General features: G+C 41.5%; 1 protein-coding gene across 2 annotated transcripts in view; it reads right to left on the minus strand.

The window, feature by feature from the left end:
• Positions 1-14,426, minus strand: part of ano8b (anoctamin 8b) — a 37,354-nt gene that overhangs the window by 3,998 nt on the left and 18,930 nt on the right. Inside the window, exons 2-19 of one of the 2 annotated variants that reach the window (XM_019272364.2) lie at positions 13,390-13,500; positions 12,190-12,322; positions 8,766-8,904; positions 8,573-8,669; positions 8,196-8,312; positions 7,940-8,067; positions 7,667-7,828; positions 7,442-7,594; positions 7,101-7,227; positions 6,857-6,912; positions 6,669-6,743; positions 6,284-6,418; positions 3,979-4,226; positions 3,523-3,682; positions 2,950-3,378; positions 1,873-2,064; positions 1,196-1,327; positions 383-493 (exon numbers count right to left, since the gene is read on the minus strand). In XM_019272364.2, coding sequence (XP_019127909.1) covers positions 383-493; positions 1,196-1,327; positions 1,873-2,064; positions 2,950-3,378; positions 3,523-3,682; positions 3,979-4,226; positions 6,284-6,418; positions 6,669-6,743; positions 6,857-6,912; positions 7,101-7,227; positions 7,442-7,594; positions 7,667-7,828; positions 7,940-8,067; positions 8,196-8,312; positions 8,573-8,669; positions 8,766-8,904; positions 12,190-12,322; positions 13,390-13,500 — 2,705 coding nt within the window. The remainder of the gene's footprint in view (positions 1-382; positions 494-1,195; positions 1,328-1,872; positions 2,065-2,949; positions 3,379-3,522; positions 3,683-3,978; positions 4,227-6,283; positions 6,419-6,668; positions 6,744-6,856; positions 6,913-7,100; positions 7,228-7,441; positions 7,595-7,666; positions 7,829-7,939; positions 8,068-8,195; positions 8,313-8,572; positions 8,670-8,765; positions 8,905-12,189; positions 12,323-13,389; positions 13,501-14,426) is intronic. The other variant, XM_019272366.2, reaches the window with a different exon arrangement.

Genomic DNA, 14,426 nt, shown 5'->3' on the forward strand with positions numbered 1-14,426 from the left:
ACTAAGCCAGCTAACCATTACAATACTGCAGTGCTATCAGTATAACAAACCCCTTACTTAAGAGTCCTGCATTAGTACTACTACTACTATAGTACTACTTTGTTGTACAAATTGAGTTTCTCGAAAGCATCACTGATAAAATATTATCGCAAGTTTAAAACAAGCAAATTATCTCCAAAAAGAGGGATGCAGTGCCGCAGTTTGTTTGCAGCAAAACAGTTTGGCTCCTCTGATGGCTAGTGCTACAGATTTTTATTGTATTACAGTACTCTGCAGATAATGAGGTAGTCTTTTAAGGGGCTTGTTCAAACTGCCTGTATAGTTCTTGAACGTAAACTTCATCCATCTCTTTGCAGATTTGTTCTCATATTGTTTCACTTACCTTGAAGGCCTCCCTGCGCTGATAATCCAGTTTAGCCATCTCCTCTCGGACCCATGTAGGAATGTCAGGGATGGCTACATGGATGACGTATTTCAGGAGGATGGCAAAGTGCTGCAGGTGGGCAAGCAGATAGAAAGAGGACAGATGGGATGAAACAAACCAAAAAAAAAAAAGAATTAAATCAAAGTATAATTCCAATCTGATATACTGAGGAGCGCAGTGCTTTAGAATACTCTTTAATGCTATGTTACTTGAACTAATTCCTGCCCGAACATTATTTGGGCCGTGAAATTCTCCTCCTGATAGGCTTGACTTCTTTATCAGGCCAAGACAGAGCTGCAGGCTGTTTACCTTTTTCCAAATATAGACAGGCACAGAGTGCAGAGCTTAATATCTAAATATGTTACAACTAAGAGGAGAAACATGGGAAGAGTTTTAATCCATCTGGTCATGCTTTTCAAAAAGATTGGCATGTGGACGCTTAGTTTGAACAGCAGCACCCCACAAGTATGTGACATAAAATATTATACCAACATACATTCCACTTTTTTACATCAAGTATCACAGAGAAATTTGTGACATGTTTCTGTGTGAGGTTTATCTTCCTATACATCCCTCAACAATAACTCCAGAGTCTCTGCAGGTAAAGACATACACACAGTAGTAAACGCCTTTGCAGCCTAAATACCTGGCACATTTTCTGATTACCATACATTTTGTGCTGGGTCACAAAATGCTTGTGCCCTCAGAAAAAGTTTGAAAAAGCACTGCTCTAAGCATTTCAGGTGGACAAGCAGGAACGAGCTGTGGTACCTCGAGGATGACGATGGAAATGATGGCCATCTCAGGGCTAAGCCACGGGAAGAGACGCTGTAGCTGGCCACACTGACCAATCAGGTAACAATTCACTATGATGGCAATCAGGCCCATGGCTTCCATTGCAGTCTGTAAAGATGAAAAAACAAAACAAAAAAAAAACGTAATTGTTTCTTAGCTAGCTACTTCAGTTCTGTTCAGTTATTCCAACCACTGGCAGTTGGGCAACTTAATTGCTACACAGTTAAATTTACATGATCGTTAACTTCCAAAATAGAGATAAATCCAGGGTTCGTTACATAATTATGATAGCATTAGTATAACGGTTTCAAAGGACCAGTATGTAGGATTTAGTGGCATCTTGTGGTGTAGTTGCTGATTGCACCCCATCGTCTCAGCCCCTCTTTCCAAGGGAGAAAGATAAACAACAGTGGCTGCGAAGCCATATCTACAACTCTTATTTAACTTGTCCATTCTGGGCTACTTTAAAAACAAGGAGGTTCAACATGACAAATTAACAAACCTTGAACATTTTCAGGTAATTATGTACAAATAAAAACATAGTTGTGCATATTTCTGCCATTGTAGATACAGTCCTTTAAATCTTACGCAATAGACCTTTGATTGTCAATGTCTTTGGGAGACAGCAAATTTATAGTGTATTTATTTCGGACCTGCCACTGGCCGATGCTCTCCACCCTGATTCCGAAGGGCCTCTGCAGACCGGTGCAGAGCTTAAAGGCATCACTGCGAATCTCAATGATGTTGTTGATGAGAGCGCACATGGCAGCCAGAGGGAAGGCCGAGGAGAAGAGCACCACGTAGCCAAACTGGACAAACATCTCTTGGTAGTCCTGGAAGGTGTCCTGAGAGAGAGGCAAAATAGACCATTTAAACACAGCTGTACCAAGTAAACACAGCCTGAATGCTGCTATTTGACAGCTAAAAGCCAAGACTGCATTCCTGGAGACCAAATGTCGTTGTTAGTTTTGTTTAGTTGTCATACAGTCATGTATGACCTTTTAGAATATAAGCCAGTGTTATTCACATCATGCTCGGGACACGTGGGGCGTCATGTGATTGTACAGAGTTTCTGTTTCATGTTGCAGCGCTTCTCTCACACATGTATGAAACCTGACCTAAATATGTGGAGATTCATAGTCTAGTGTTGTTTATGTTTACTGTAACATTTTACAGTAAAGTTAGTTATTTTCTATCTATTCTAAATTAAACTACACTCAATTCAAATAATAATCAAATTAATGATTTAGTAAAACTAAACTGTTAAACCTCACTAGGAACTTCTTAAAGAGAAATTTTATAGTCAATGTCATTCTTGTGCATAAGTTTATTATGACTTTTGGTAATGATAAAAATACTGCTTATATCATCATAGAGATTTAGGAAAGAAGAATTATGCCAACAGCTACCTCAGTTGGGGCAAGAAGAAGAGGAAGTCACCTACATCTTTCTAGTAATTTAAATGTAACAAGTCATCTCAAATACGTTTTTTGAATCTGCTAATAACGAATACAGAAAGAATTCCCTCTAAGTATTGCAATGAGCAGATCCACTTCCTAATCAACTTATCAGTTGACTTATCTGCCATATTCATATATTCAGTCAGTTTTTTTTGCCGCGAGTTCATGTTCCCAAAATTTACATTTGAATGTTCTGAAGGATGCAAATATCCATCTTCTAAAACCCTGTGCAGAGCTTACAGACTAAATTTAGTACTCAGTCAGTCTTACAGCATAGGTCTGCATGCAGCTCTCCATCTCAGCTTGAGTGAGCGTGTTGCTCTCTCTCTCCTCGGGGGGATCCATCCACGATTCCCTTTTTGTCTTCGGCTCAGGTCTCTCTACGCTCCTGCCTCTTCTTCTGTGTCGCAGTGTTGTGCTGCTCTCAGACCCAGAAGATAGCGGGGCAGCGCTGGCGGCAGCAGCAGCAGCAGCGGCCGCTGCAGCGACGGCGGCACCGGCAGCAGCATTAATTCCTTCAACCACACCGGTCCCTCCCCCACCTGACTCCTTCACATCATGGATGCCATTATCATCGTCATCGTCACACATTTCAAATACAGAAGCAGGGTCCATTCCCTTTTCCACCATTGTGGGGCTCCCCTCCTCCAGGAAACTGTTGTCCATGAGGGGCCCACCGCAGGCTGGCCTTCTGTCCACCTTAACAACAACAACAATGCAGATTAGCAATACAAAAAACACTATTACTACCAATACAAACTGTTACTATATTTACATAAAACCTTTCTTTAAATAAGTGCTACAACATAAGCATATTAACACCTCATTAATGTTTTCCTATACCTTCTCTATGAAGCTGACTTTCCTCAGCTTCAAACCACAGTCGATCAGACTTTCTTCCTCCGTCTCTCCTTCACTGAACCTGCCGCTGTCAGCCTCGTCCCTCTCACCTCCCTCCTCCTCATCAGGCACCCCACATCCCCCGTTTAAACACTTCTTTTCCCTGAGAGAAGTTGAACGGATAGATAGACATCAGACAAAATGTGTGCGTTGACCACTCAGTGGTGTTCTGCTTATTTCCTCAGTGAGGGCATGAATCATAACTGCATGCAGAGTGCAGACAGTGGCAGATGAAGTGGCTTTGAATTGTAGTGACTAATACTTTGGTGTTGGTGTGAATAACATTGTTCATCACACTGATGTTATGAGAAAGTGCATAAAATCATTTTATCATCACAAATTATCTTGTATATGTACTGCATTTATTATCTGTATGAGAGTTTAAATAATGGGTTTGACCTTCTTTCTGACGGCCCCAAGCCGGGCCTGGTGCCCCTCAGTCCAGGTCCTGGCATGGTCTGGTCAGTAGGAGAAGCCTGGGCTTTTCCAGCTGCCAGTCGGGCATATTTTAGCAGCACTGAGAGCAGCAGGTCCCACACAGCTCGCAGTGTGAGCTCGCCCAGCTTGTGGCGCTCATACAGATAAGGCTGCAGCACCTCCTTCACGTTTTGAAGGAACTGGCGTATGATGAGCAGAGTGGCCAGCATCTGATAAGGGCAGAGAGAAACAGTCATAAAACATGAGCTGCCATGCTTAAAGATATAGCAGTCTAACTAATCAGAGCATTTGGAAAAAAACATTTCCTTGGAAAAATGCTAACAGCTCAGGATGCAAGGGGTTAGAAATGTTGTGGATGGAAAGAAACAAGACCAGCAGGACAGAAGAGAGGACATAATAACAGGCTGAGAAAGTGGTAGGATACACCCTTACTGAACAAATGCAACAAATCAATCAAAACAGATTTATGTATACAGATTTTGTCCAGAAGCAATTCACATAATTAAAAAAAAAAAAAAACTGCTGCTGAACGTTTCCCTATACATTAGCTGATTGGTTGTGTGTCCATAAGTGCAACAAGAGAGAGCAGTACAGCCACAGTTTTCTGCATTGTGGATATGCTCTTTAAGACCACTGAAACAACATTTCAGCTGCATATGATGCATTGAAGCCAATGACTGATATGGACACACAAGGCCATTCAGTGATACTCATATCTTTCCGAGCAAATGCACGTAACACAACAGCAAGTACAAATATGCTTGAAGGATTATTCAGGTTTATCACAGTTTGAGTCCATTTTGTGGTTTCATTACTATTTGTAATAACAGTGTACTCAAGATAATTACAGAGATATGAGATCACAACAAAGTCTGACGTAGTGATGTAAATATGCCAAGTAAAATATTGCAGTAAAAACTGATAGAAATGTTGGCCAAAACCATGAAAATAGAACCCAAGATTTAATAAACCAGAATGATCCTTTAACATTCAAAAAGTAGCAGTGAGTATGTCGTCAGCCCTGCACCCAGAGGAGATACATACTATGAAATGTAGCAACACAAATTTCACTGTACATTATCACCTTTAATCTAAAAGTAATTGTTTCCAAGTCAAATAATGCTGACGCACAATATGCTATAGCTGCAAGCTACAGCACAGAGTGCAAACACAAAACTGCAATAAATTCCTGGCGAAGACTTGAACAGAATGCTATTTTGAGTCAGTGATGGGAGACCTCGGAAATGGAGAAAAAGGAGATACTGTTCTCCCACGGCTACCTACAGGAACAGTCAGCACAGATACACCAGAGTCAGACAGTGGCAGAATCAGACTGACAACACCAGATGGTTTTCATTTAGTTTTTCAATGTTTTAGCCAGTTTTTTCTTACCTTTGGGTCAGCTACTGGTGTCTATTAATTTCACTGCACTATGGGAAGTCACTGAGAAAAATCATGCCTGCCTATATGTTATTTCACTCTTGTGCAGTAATGCAGCTATACGTGAAATGACTACCATGGCAGTAAGTAAGTAAAAACACTGTGACAAATATCCGAAGAAGCTGGACTATTGTGTTGGTAATCAAAAATGGGAAAACTATAAAGTCAGGCGTTGTTAACAGATTGTGACAAGCCCAATGAGATGGTTGAGAGTGTGAAGTACGAGTGATGGAGTGATGAGTGAACTGTGTGGAAGGAAAGGGGCCATAAAAATAATAATTCCATATCCCCATGTCAAAGAGAAAAAATGGTAAAAACCCACTCAACTATCTTAACAAGGAATGATTGACAAATATGCAGGCGAGGTGGCAAGGCGGAAGGAAAATGGAGGGATACGCTGTGAAGTTTTGATCAGTCAGAATTAAAAAACACCAATCCTTTAAAACAATCAGACGTTACCTTCTGACAGCTACAATTTAAAATTTCTACTGCATGAAACCGCCCATCATTTTTGTCTGGTGAAAGCCGTATGTCTCCAAAGTGTGGAGTTTTAAGAAGCAAAAAAAGAATTATACTTGATGTCTGGCTTTTGAATCTTGAAGTTGAGGCGAGTAATGTAGTCCTTGAATATATGAAACAATTTGAAGTTTCAAGGTTTTCACCAGACAAATACAGTCAACCACTACAACAACATCATTTTATACAAAGCAGATCAGTAGTTCAAATTCATGCCGTGATCGGCACAGAGCATGCAAGGTTAACACCGAGGTGGTCAGAAATGGATCTTTGACCTCTCGCCCAGACAACAGGTGTACGGGGAGCATACTTTGGACCTGAGTAAAGCCCTGAAGAACCAGGGAACAGAGACCACAAACATCTGGACCTTGAAGAAGAGGGAAGGCAGCAGATTGACCCGGATCTGTCGCTGCAGACTCCTTAACAGAGACAACACCAGCAGCATCTTCCACAGACAGGCAAAGGTGGATGTGAAGATGGATGGTTATGGAAATCAATGCATGTAAGCAAGAGAGAGCAAACCATTTATGGATGGGAGTTTGCAACAATGACAGATGTTGGATGCCCAATGAATGAATCAATTTTAATCTCATTGTACATGCGTATAGTGACAATAAAAGGCATTCTATTCTATTCTAATTACCGAAGCTAATGTGTGACAGAGAAAAATGAGCTGGAAGTGAAAAGTTTCTCACCTCTTTCAGCCGCTCCATGTCTTTGAGGTAGAATCCAATGTAAAAAAGGCTGAGATAAGAATTTACAAACTGAAACTGCAAGAGAAAGAAATCATTAAGGTGTCATTAAGAGGAACATTTATAAATGTTTTTAAAAATCAGCTTTTAAATCAAATTGTTTAAATATTATGTAATGAAAAGCAACTCACAAGAACCATTTTGATGATGAGATTTTTCTCATAGGCACTCTGGAGTCTATAGTTTTCTGTGGAAAAACAATATAAAAACATCTCTTATTATATCTACTGAGCAACCTATAAATCAATACAATACACTGTAAATGTTTAAACTGATCACTTATTAGAGAAAACAGGATTACTAAAGATTCACAAAGAGCAATTTTAGTCAGACTGTTTTCTAGAAGAGATGCTCTGCTCAGAATGTGACTCTCACCCATATCATTGAGCCAGCAGGCAATTTTCCTGTACACCTCGTCACATGCGGTCACAGTGATAGCTAGCATGATTTTGGGGATGAAGCGAGCTAGCCGAGGCATCTCCTTAATCCCCATCACAAACTCCTGCAGAGACACAATCACAGCTTTTTATTCGGCACCTCAAGGAAAAAGAAAACATCCAGGTACGGTGTAAAACAGTTGTGTTTGCTCTTCCATCAGCATTTTGTTTTACCTGTGTTTTTTTGACACAGCCTTAAAAGAACTTGTGTAACATGCTTGCTGATACTGAATGCAAAATTAAACAAAGACAGATGGTGGATGCTGACTGCTGACTGACCTGCAGCTCAAAGCAGATGAGCATGACCAGGAAGACAAAGCAGAGACAGAGGATACAGATGGGCAGGCTGACCAACCACCTGAATACACGCCTCCGCCACGGAGGATAATAGAACTCCTCACATCCTGTTATGGGACTGCAGCGCTTGACTCCCTGCAGAGAGAACAAAGCATGAAAGAGCCTGACAGAGAAGAGAACAGAAGAAGAAGATGGAAGGTGTTTTACCCGGAACTGAGGCCGTGGTTCCTCCAAGGATTCGGCAGGTGCGTCCAGTGTTCCCCACTTGTACGCCAGCTCAGCCCCCCTCCTCTTCCACCGCTCCAGAAACAGAGTGGCCCACACCACGTTGAACAGTGCAAACACCACACAGCAGATGTCACGGCTTGTCTGAAACAAGACAAGCACAAACAAGCTGATGCTTAAGACTGTGATAGGGCGATGATCATTCTTGGGTCGGCGATTCAAGTTGTTTGATGAGATGAGAGCCCCTCTCCCCACCTGATCTGACTCAGTGAGCATCCACAAGACAAAGCCGATCACAGCAGGATATAACATAGAAGTGGTGTAAAATCCCAGCCAGGCAAAATACATGGCAATCTTCACCCCAAAGTAGTCACAGATATCATCTGTAAAGTGAAAAATTACAAATTAGAAGGATAATATGATGGTGTGAATTTCTGATGTCCCGTGGTTGTAGTAGAGTGTTATCTTCATGTAAAAGTGTCTCTGTGCATTAGTATTTTGTTTTACTGACCTAAGGGCTGTTTCTCACAAACAGCCTGGACCCAAGACTTCATCAGCTGACTGAGGATCCTCTGCTCATGGAGAGGAAAGACCTGCTGAATCACACCTCGTGCACTCAGCTCAGGGACTGTAATAAAGACAAAATAAAGACACATAGAATGTGGCAAGTTGAAATTACTCTACACTTCAATTGTTACAGGGAGAAGCATGGATAGAGGCAGGAGTAAATATATAGACAAAACTATCAAATTCATCACAAATAACTTCTTAACATTTTAAACCAACGCCAACTGAGGGATTATTTCCAAAGACAGGACTGCTGTCTGTTTAATAAAGACAAATACCACAGTGTCTAGCAACACTGTACTGATAAAAGATGCAATTTACTGATTGGCTGGCCCTCCAGGAAGTTGATATTATGAAGAACCTCCCCATGTTTGGCACGTAGATTGTCCATCCAGTATTTAATGATGCTCTGCCTCTCCTGCAGCGAATAATCAGAAGAGAGAGAGGGAGTAAATTCAGGTAATAATCTTGAAAGCATATTTACTTGTATATGTGTGTGTGCTTTGACACTCGCCTGTGAAGTAAAGAAGCACAGCTCGCTCTCAATGTTCTCGTAGATGTAGTCCTCCTCACAGGAGAAGCTTCGCGTTCCTCCGCCAAACTCGGGCTTCACCGCTTTCCTCAGTCCCATCTCCTCAGCACCTCGCAGCAAACTGCAGGGCAACAAAGAGAAACTTTTTAAAAAAACCTCTAACTCTGGGAGGGTTACAGAGCAGTAATAGATCGGCCGACTCAATATTCAGACCGTCATGTTGCTGTTGACAGTAACAAAGTTGGTAACCCTGACAATTTAGTGTTGAAACCTTATATTGATAAACACTGATTAATCTTTCAACATTTTCAACAACTCAAACGTGCTGATTTTTTGGGCTTTGGACTGTAAAAATTTGAATTTATCTCTTTGTGCTGTGGGAAACTGAGATGACATTTTATAGAATAAATGATTAGATAATCGAAATGAATCAATAATAAAAACGTGTTTGTTACAGTTGCATTTCTACTGAGTAGAAAACATTGTGTGTTTAGCCAGTTTTTCACTGGATTAAGAAAACCAACAGCAAACAACAGGATTAACAGACATGGACTGCCCTTCATGGTGTTAAAGTAATCTGAACTCTCCTCTAAATGCCTTAACCTCATCACTCTCTTCTCATATCACTTCCCATCAGCCCCTCCTTTGTCCCTCCTCCTCTCTCCAGCCACTCTGTCTCCTCTCCTCTCCTCTCTCCATCCTCCTTTCTCACTTACACTCCCCTTACTCTCTTCTTCATCCTTTTATCTCCCAGAGGCTTCTCCTTTGTCACCCCCCCCTTCATCCCATCATGCCTTTCTCCTCTCCTTCTGCCCTTCCCAGCGGCTTTGTGGTGAAATCGCAGTAATAATGCAGCACCACACCCTCTGTTGCTCCAGGCTGACAGCTCACCTCTCTCTCTCTCCCTCACATGTACATGTATATATAGTTTACACACACACTTGCCAGAGCAAAGCCTAGGTGGGCTTGTAACATCCATCCATCATGCAGCTCCAGGCAGTTGGAGGAGCAGCACAGTGAAGTGTGTTCAGCGGCATGATGGATTATAGTAGAAATGTGAGGTGTAAGCTTCTGTATCACTGCTGAATACTGCTTAGTGCGCAGCAGCATCACAATAAAAAGATCCTTGCCTGAGAAAAGAAAGGCTGTGCCTGTTTAAACCAACTGTTTAGTAATCTAAGCCAATAACTGCAAGGCCTTTCAGAGGTGTGCAGGTCCTGCTGCTGCCAGGAATCTTAATGACATTCACCCTTTTCTTATTTAATCAAAAACTTTATCGCCTTTTGCACTTTCTCCCTCCCCAAATACAAGGAGTCTTAATTTGGAGACACAGTCCAAGGGAATGTGTGAACAAAGCTAACCTTGTAAAAGAGCAGAATACTGCTGAGAGGGAGGACTATGCGTAAGGTTTATGCTAATATAGCAAATATCCATCAGACCTAATGTAGAAACTCAGCAGAACTGGATGGCATACTGTAAATTGCCCAGTCAGAGCTGAGGAATGAGTAATGGATGGCATGTCAGCTACCACGATTGGAGGAGGAATAGAAGGAGGAGGACATTTAGTGTAGATCACACCGAGTATGATGACTTCTAAAATTGTGCTTTCTGCTATGATTCTTCTCAAATCGATAAACAGAGCCTTTCTGAAAATAGCACATACACAACAGCACCGGACCTGTGACCCCAGCTGTTTTTACCCAGTTCTAAACTGGCAGTCACTTTCTTTCAAAACAAACACATGGGAGAAAGAGCGATGTAATTTCAGTTGATAGGATAATATAAAACAAGCATACATATGATTGCAAACACACCTGGAGCCCTCAGCTGGTACTTCATATAGCTAAAGGGAGGATAAAAAGGAGAGTTCTCACCTGTTTAGTATGAGAAGGGAATGACTATTCAAGGTGAGTTTTAGAGGACCTTCTGAGTAATTTTTTCCATTACATGAAATGTAGGTCAACCTATGTAGCAGCAGGTGTGTGTATGTGTGTGTAGGCGTGCTTCGTGTCACATGGCAATCATTTTCCCTGAGCTTCTCATTTGAAACCCACTGGCACACTTTGAGAAAGCACTCTCTCCACCCTCCTATCACGTCACCCTCTCTGTTCTTTTCTCTTTGTCTCTCTGCTTCCCTCCTTCTCTCTTTGCAACTGTCCCTATCAGTCTTGCTTTTTTCGTTCCTTCCGGCCATCTGTCTCCTCCTGTTCCATTCATGGGTAAAAGGTTTGGTTGAGACTCTCAGGTTGTTGTTGTTTTGTTTTTTTCTCCAAGAGACCCGCTGTTGAATGCACAGTCAGCAGAGAGAGCTCAACATTTGTCTAGAGGTGAAATACAGTATGGAACAGCGAGTGCCACTCTCATCCCTTGGATTATATTTCTCACTATTTATACACCAAAGTCAGTGCTGAGATTAAAATGACCCCTGGCTCATCTTCGATTCCTCTGGGGATTTTTTTTTTCAATACAAGAGAATACATGTCCTCGCAATGGAATCAGAGTGAATCCATAGTGGTTAGCCTGACTCTAACCTTCTGCAAAACCTTAAATAACCTGCAGCAATTAGTGGTGTTGATACACCAGGCATCATGGCAGTTTCACTAATGATTCACTATGCATGAGCTAAACTGTGGTGCCTACTACAGCTGCAGCTAAAAATAATATCATATTTAAACCAGCACAGAACAGCACAGATATTTTTGTCTTTAACATCCCAACTCCAGTAGTAGCTGGACCTCAAACTACTAGAGGAAGCAGTGATATACTCTGTATTATTCATTTGGCTGCTGCTCATTTGCTGTCTCTGTTAAAGAAAGTTACTGATGTAGCTTCTTGCCTGTTTTCTGTCAGGGTGATTAATTCACGCAGCTACAGTTAAAACAGCAGTAACAGCACCACTGTACCTGCAGCAGGTTGTGACAGCAAAGCAAAAATTCACACACTGGGATGTCTTCAGATTCAACACACTGGGATGTCTTCAGATTCAATGTACAGTACAACAAGGTTGGAATATTGTCACCATACATATATATGAATAATGAATAAGTTTGTTTGCTTCCATGCTATTCCTATTCTGATCAGGGTCGCAGGTGGTTGGAGCCCATCCTAGCTGACATTGGGCAAGAAGCGGAGTGTAACTTGGAGTACTGGTGAGTTCATCACAGGGTGAGGTTTGATATACTACTCTCATATCATTATTACTACATATAACAGTACAGTCAATAGATGGTTGGCTTAGCATAAATTATAGCATAAACTAGAGTTTTTGTATGGATTAAACAAACAAGATATAACATGTTACTGAATGAGGTGAGGGTAGGTAAAGCAAAGCCAGGAATGAGTGACTAAATACTCTCCTGCACTGATGTGTTGCTAACATCAGACGGCCTTTGTGAAGAATCCTTACTTTTCATATGTTGCAGTGACGAAGAATGCGTAGACTCGTGTGTGCTTGTGATGTCGGATTTGGATGATGAGCTCTGGGATTCCCAGCCGGATGTGGTTTAGTAGCCATAGCAACGTGTGGTCATCTGTAGTGTCTGTAGCAGGAAATGGGAAACAAAAATACATTTTCAACCAGACCCACGCATCACTCTACTCGGGAGCTGTCGAGTACTCCCACGGTGTACTATTTATTCCTGAGCAGCAGCTGGAGGTTAAACGTCGTACTAAAACACTTGAGAGTGACTCTTCTCTGCTTTCTCAGCCGGTTCAGGCTATGGCTTCATAAGAAAGTTAAGTGAGGTAACATCATCAGCATGGTAGTCATGATCCTCAGCTATTATCCACAGTATACAACTGTACTGATTCTTACTGTTGCAGAGAAAAGAGAACACTCTCTCCAACTCAGTGGTAGGTTGGGATGTAAAATAAATTGAAATAGGAGAAATTAAAGGAACAAAAGAGCAATGCTTTCTTCCTTGCCTGGAGCACGAGGAGACACATTTACAGCTAACAAGTTCAGAATAAAATTATGTAGTAAGATTACATTTTACACTTTGTGGGGTTTCAGCATTCAAATAAAAGAGTGTTTCATATGGAACATTTGTTTTAAATTGTATTATGCAAATGTATCTGTGTGTGCATGTGTGTGTGTGTGCGTGCGTGTGTGTGTTATTACACTTCTATATATGTGAGGACCAATATTTAGACAACTTCAGGTCAGTTCTTTAAAGAGCTTAGTGTTAAAAGTTTAGTAGAGTTGAAACAGTTAGCAGTTATATGCCGATTATTTTCTATAATTGATAATGAAGTAAACCTTTAGGCAAAAATGCCAAATATCTGCTGGTTCCAGGTTCTCAAATGTGAGGATAATCTAATCTAATCTCTCATATGGTAGCATACTTAATAGCTTTATGTTTTGAACTGTTAGTTTGACAGAACAAGCAATTTCCCATATCTGTATTAGTTTGGATGCAGGGACATTTACTTTCATTTTTTGACTAAAGGACCTAGAATTAGTTGAGGGTAAGCTTTGAAACAGGCATCTTGTTGTAATGGATACAGTTAGGGGTGTATATTATGTCATTAAGGGTCCTCAGAAGTATAGAAATATAAACACAGAGGAGTGTGTGTGTGTGTGTGTGTGTATGAGTGAGTGCCTGACCTGCAAATGTCATGAGGACATCACAGTTCTCTGTGGGCACCGTTTTCATCCAAGACTTATGAGACATGATGTGTCTCCCAGCCTGCAGCAGCCGCTTTCCAAACAACTTATCTGAGAGAGGAAGAAAGAGACATGGGAAGAGAAAGAGAGAGTCACCTTTTCAAAGTGAAACAGTGTAAGGACCGATGACATTTTTAACATTTTCGTCAAACCCCCCTCCGACACTCTTACCCCTGATGCCCCATCACTCAGACAGAAACACAGCCAAACATCGTCCTTCACGACGGGGCAGCTTTAAATGTCATGCTGCTTTGCTTCACAACACGAGACTGACAGAAGTAATCCTGCCCTGTTGAGAGCAGAGGCCACACATTGTCCACGCTCTCTGAACGCGCACACACACAAACCTCAATCAACTCAAGTGTGGCTATTTTTCAATGTTCTGATGTGTCCTGAGTCTCAGGAATACACACGAAAAAGCCTTAAATAACAAAAGACCACTCTTCAAGGGTCAAAGCACAGTATGTAAAACTTTTGACTGTGAATATACAGGCAGTACAGTGGATACAGCTCCTGTGTAGTGTTACCTTGTCTCCATTCCTGAAGTCAACAGCACACCAAAAATAGCTCTTCTGTAGCCACACTGTAATGTCACATTATAACACCGTCGCCCTTAATGCAGCAGTCTGGAGCAAAATAATGCACAGCACATATTTATTCAGAGGTGAACAGTATGACACCATGGAAAAATTAGCATTTTTAAAACAACTGCAGTTTTTGTGTGACCAAGCTCAAATGAACTTGTCTTCATTCTGACACCTCGTTAATCTGTCACTGATCCTGTGCAGTCTCATATTCCTACTGATATGTACTTTGGAGAGGCATCAGTGCCAACAGTTTAAACAGGACCAAGTGATTCTGTAACCAGTGTAACCTCAGAAACCCGCTCAACTGTCAGAGGACAGTTTGTGAAAATCACTTCCTGGGCCCTGTATAATAATGACAACAGCCTGGAGAGAATGCCCGTCCCACTCCAG

Source organism: Larimichthys crocea, chromosome XVII (genome assembly GCF_000972845.2).
Source record: "Larimichthys crocea isolate SSNF chromosome XVII, L_crocea_2.0, whole genome shotgun sequence".
NCBI classification, from domain to species: domain Eukaryota; kingdom Metazoa; phylum Chordata; class Actinopteri; family Sciaenidae; genus Larimichthys; species Larimichthys crocea.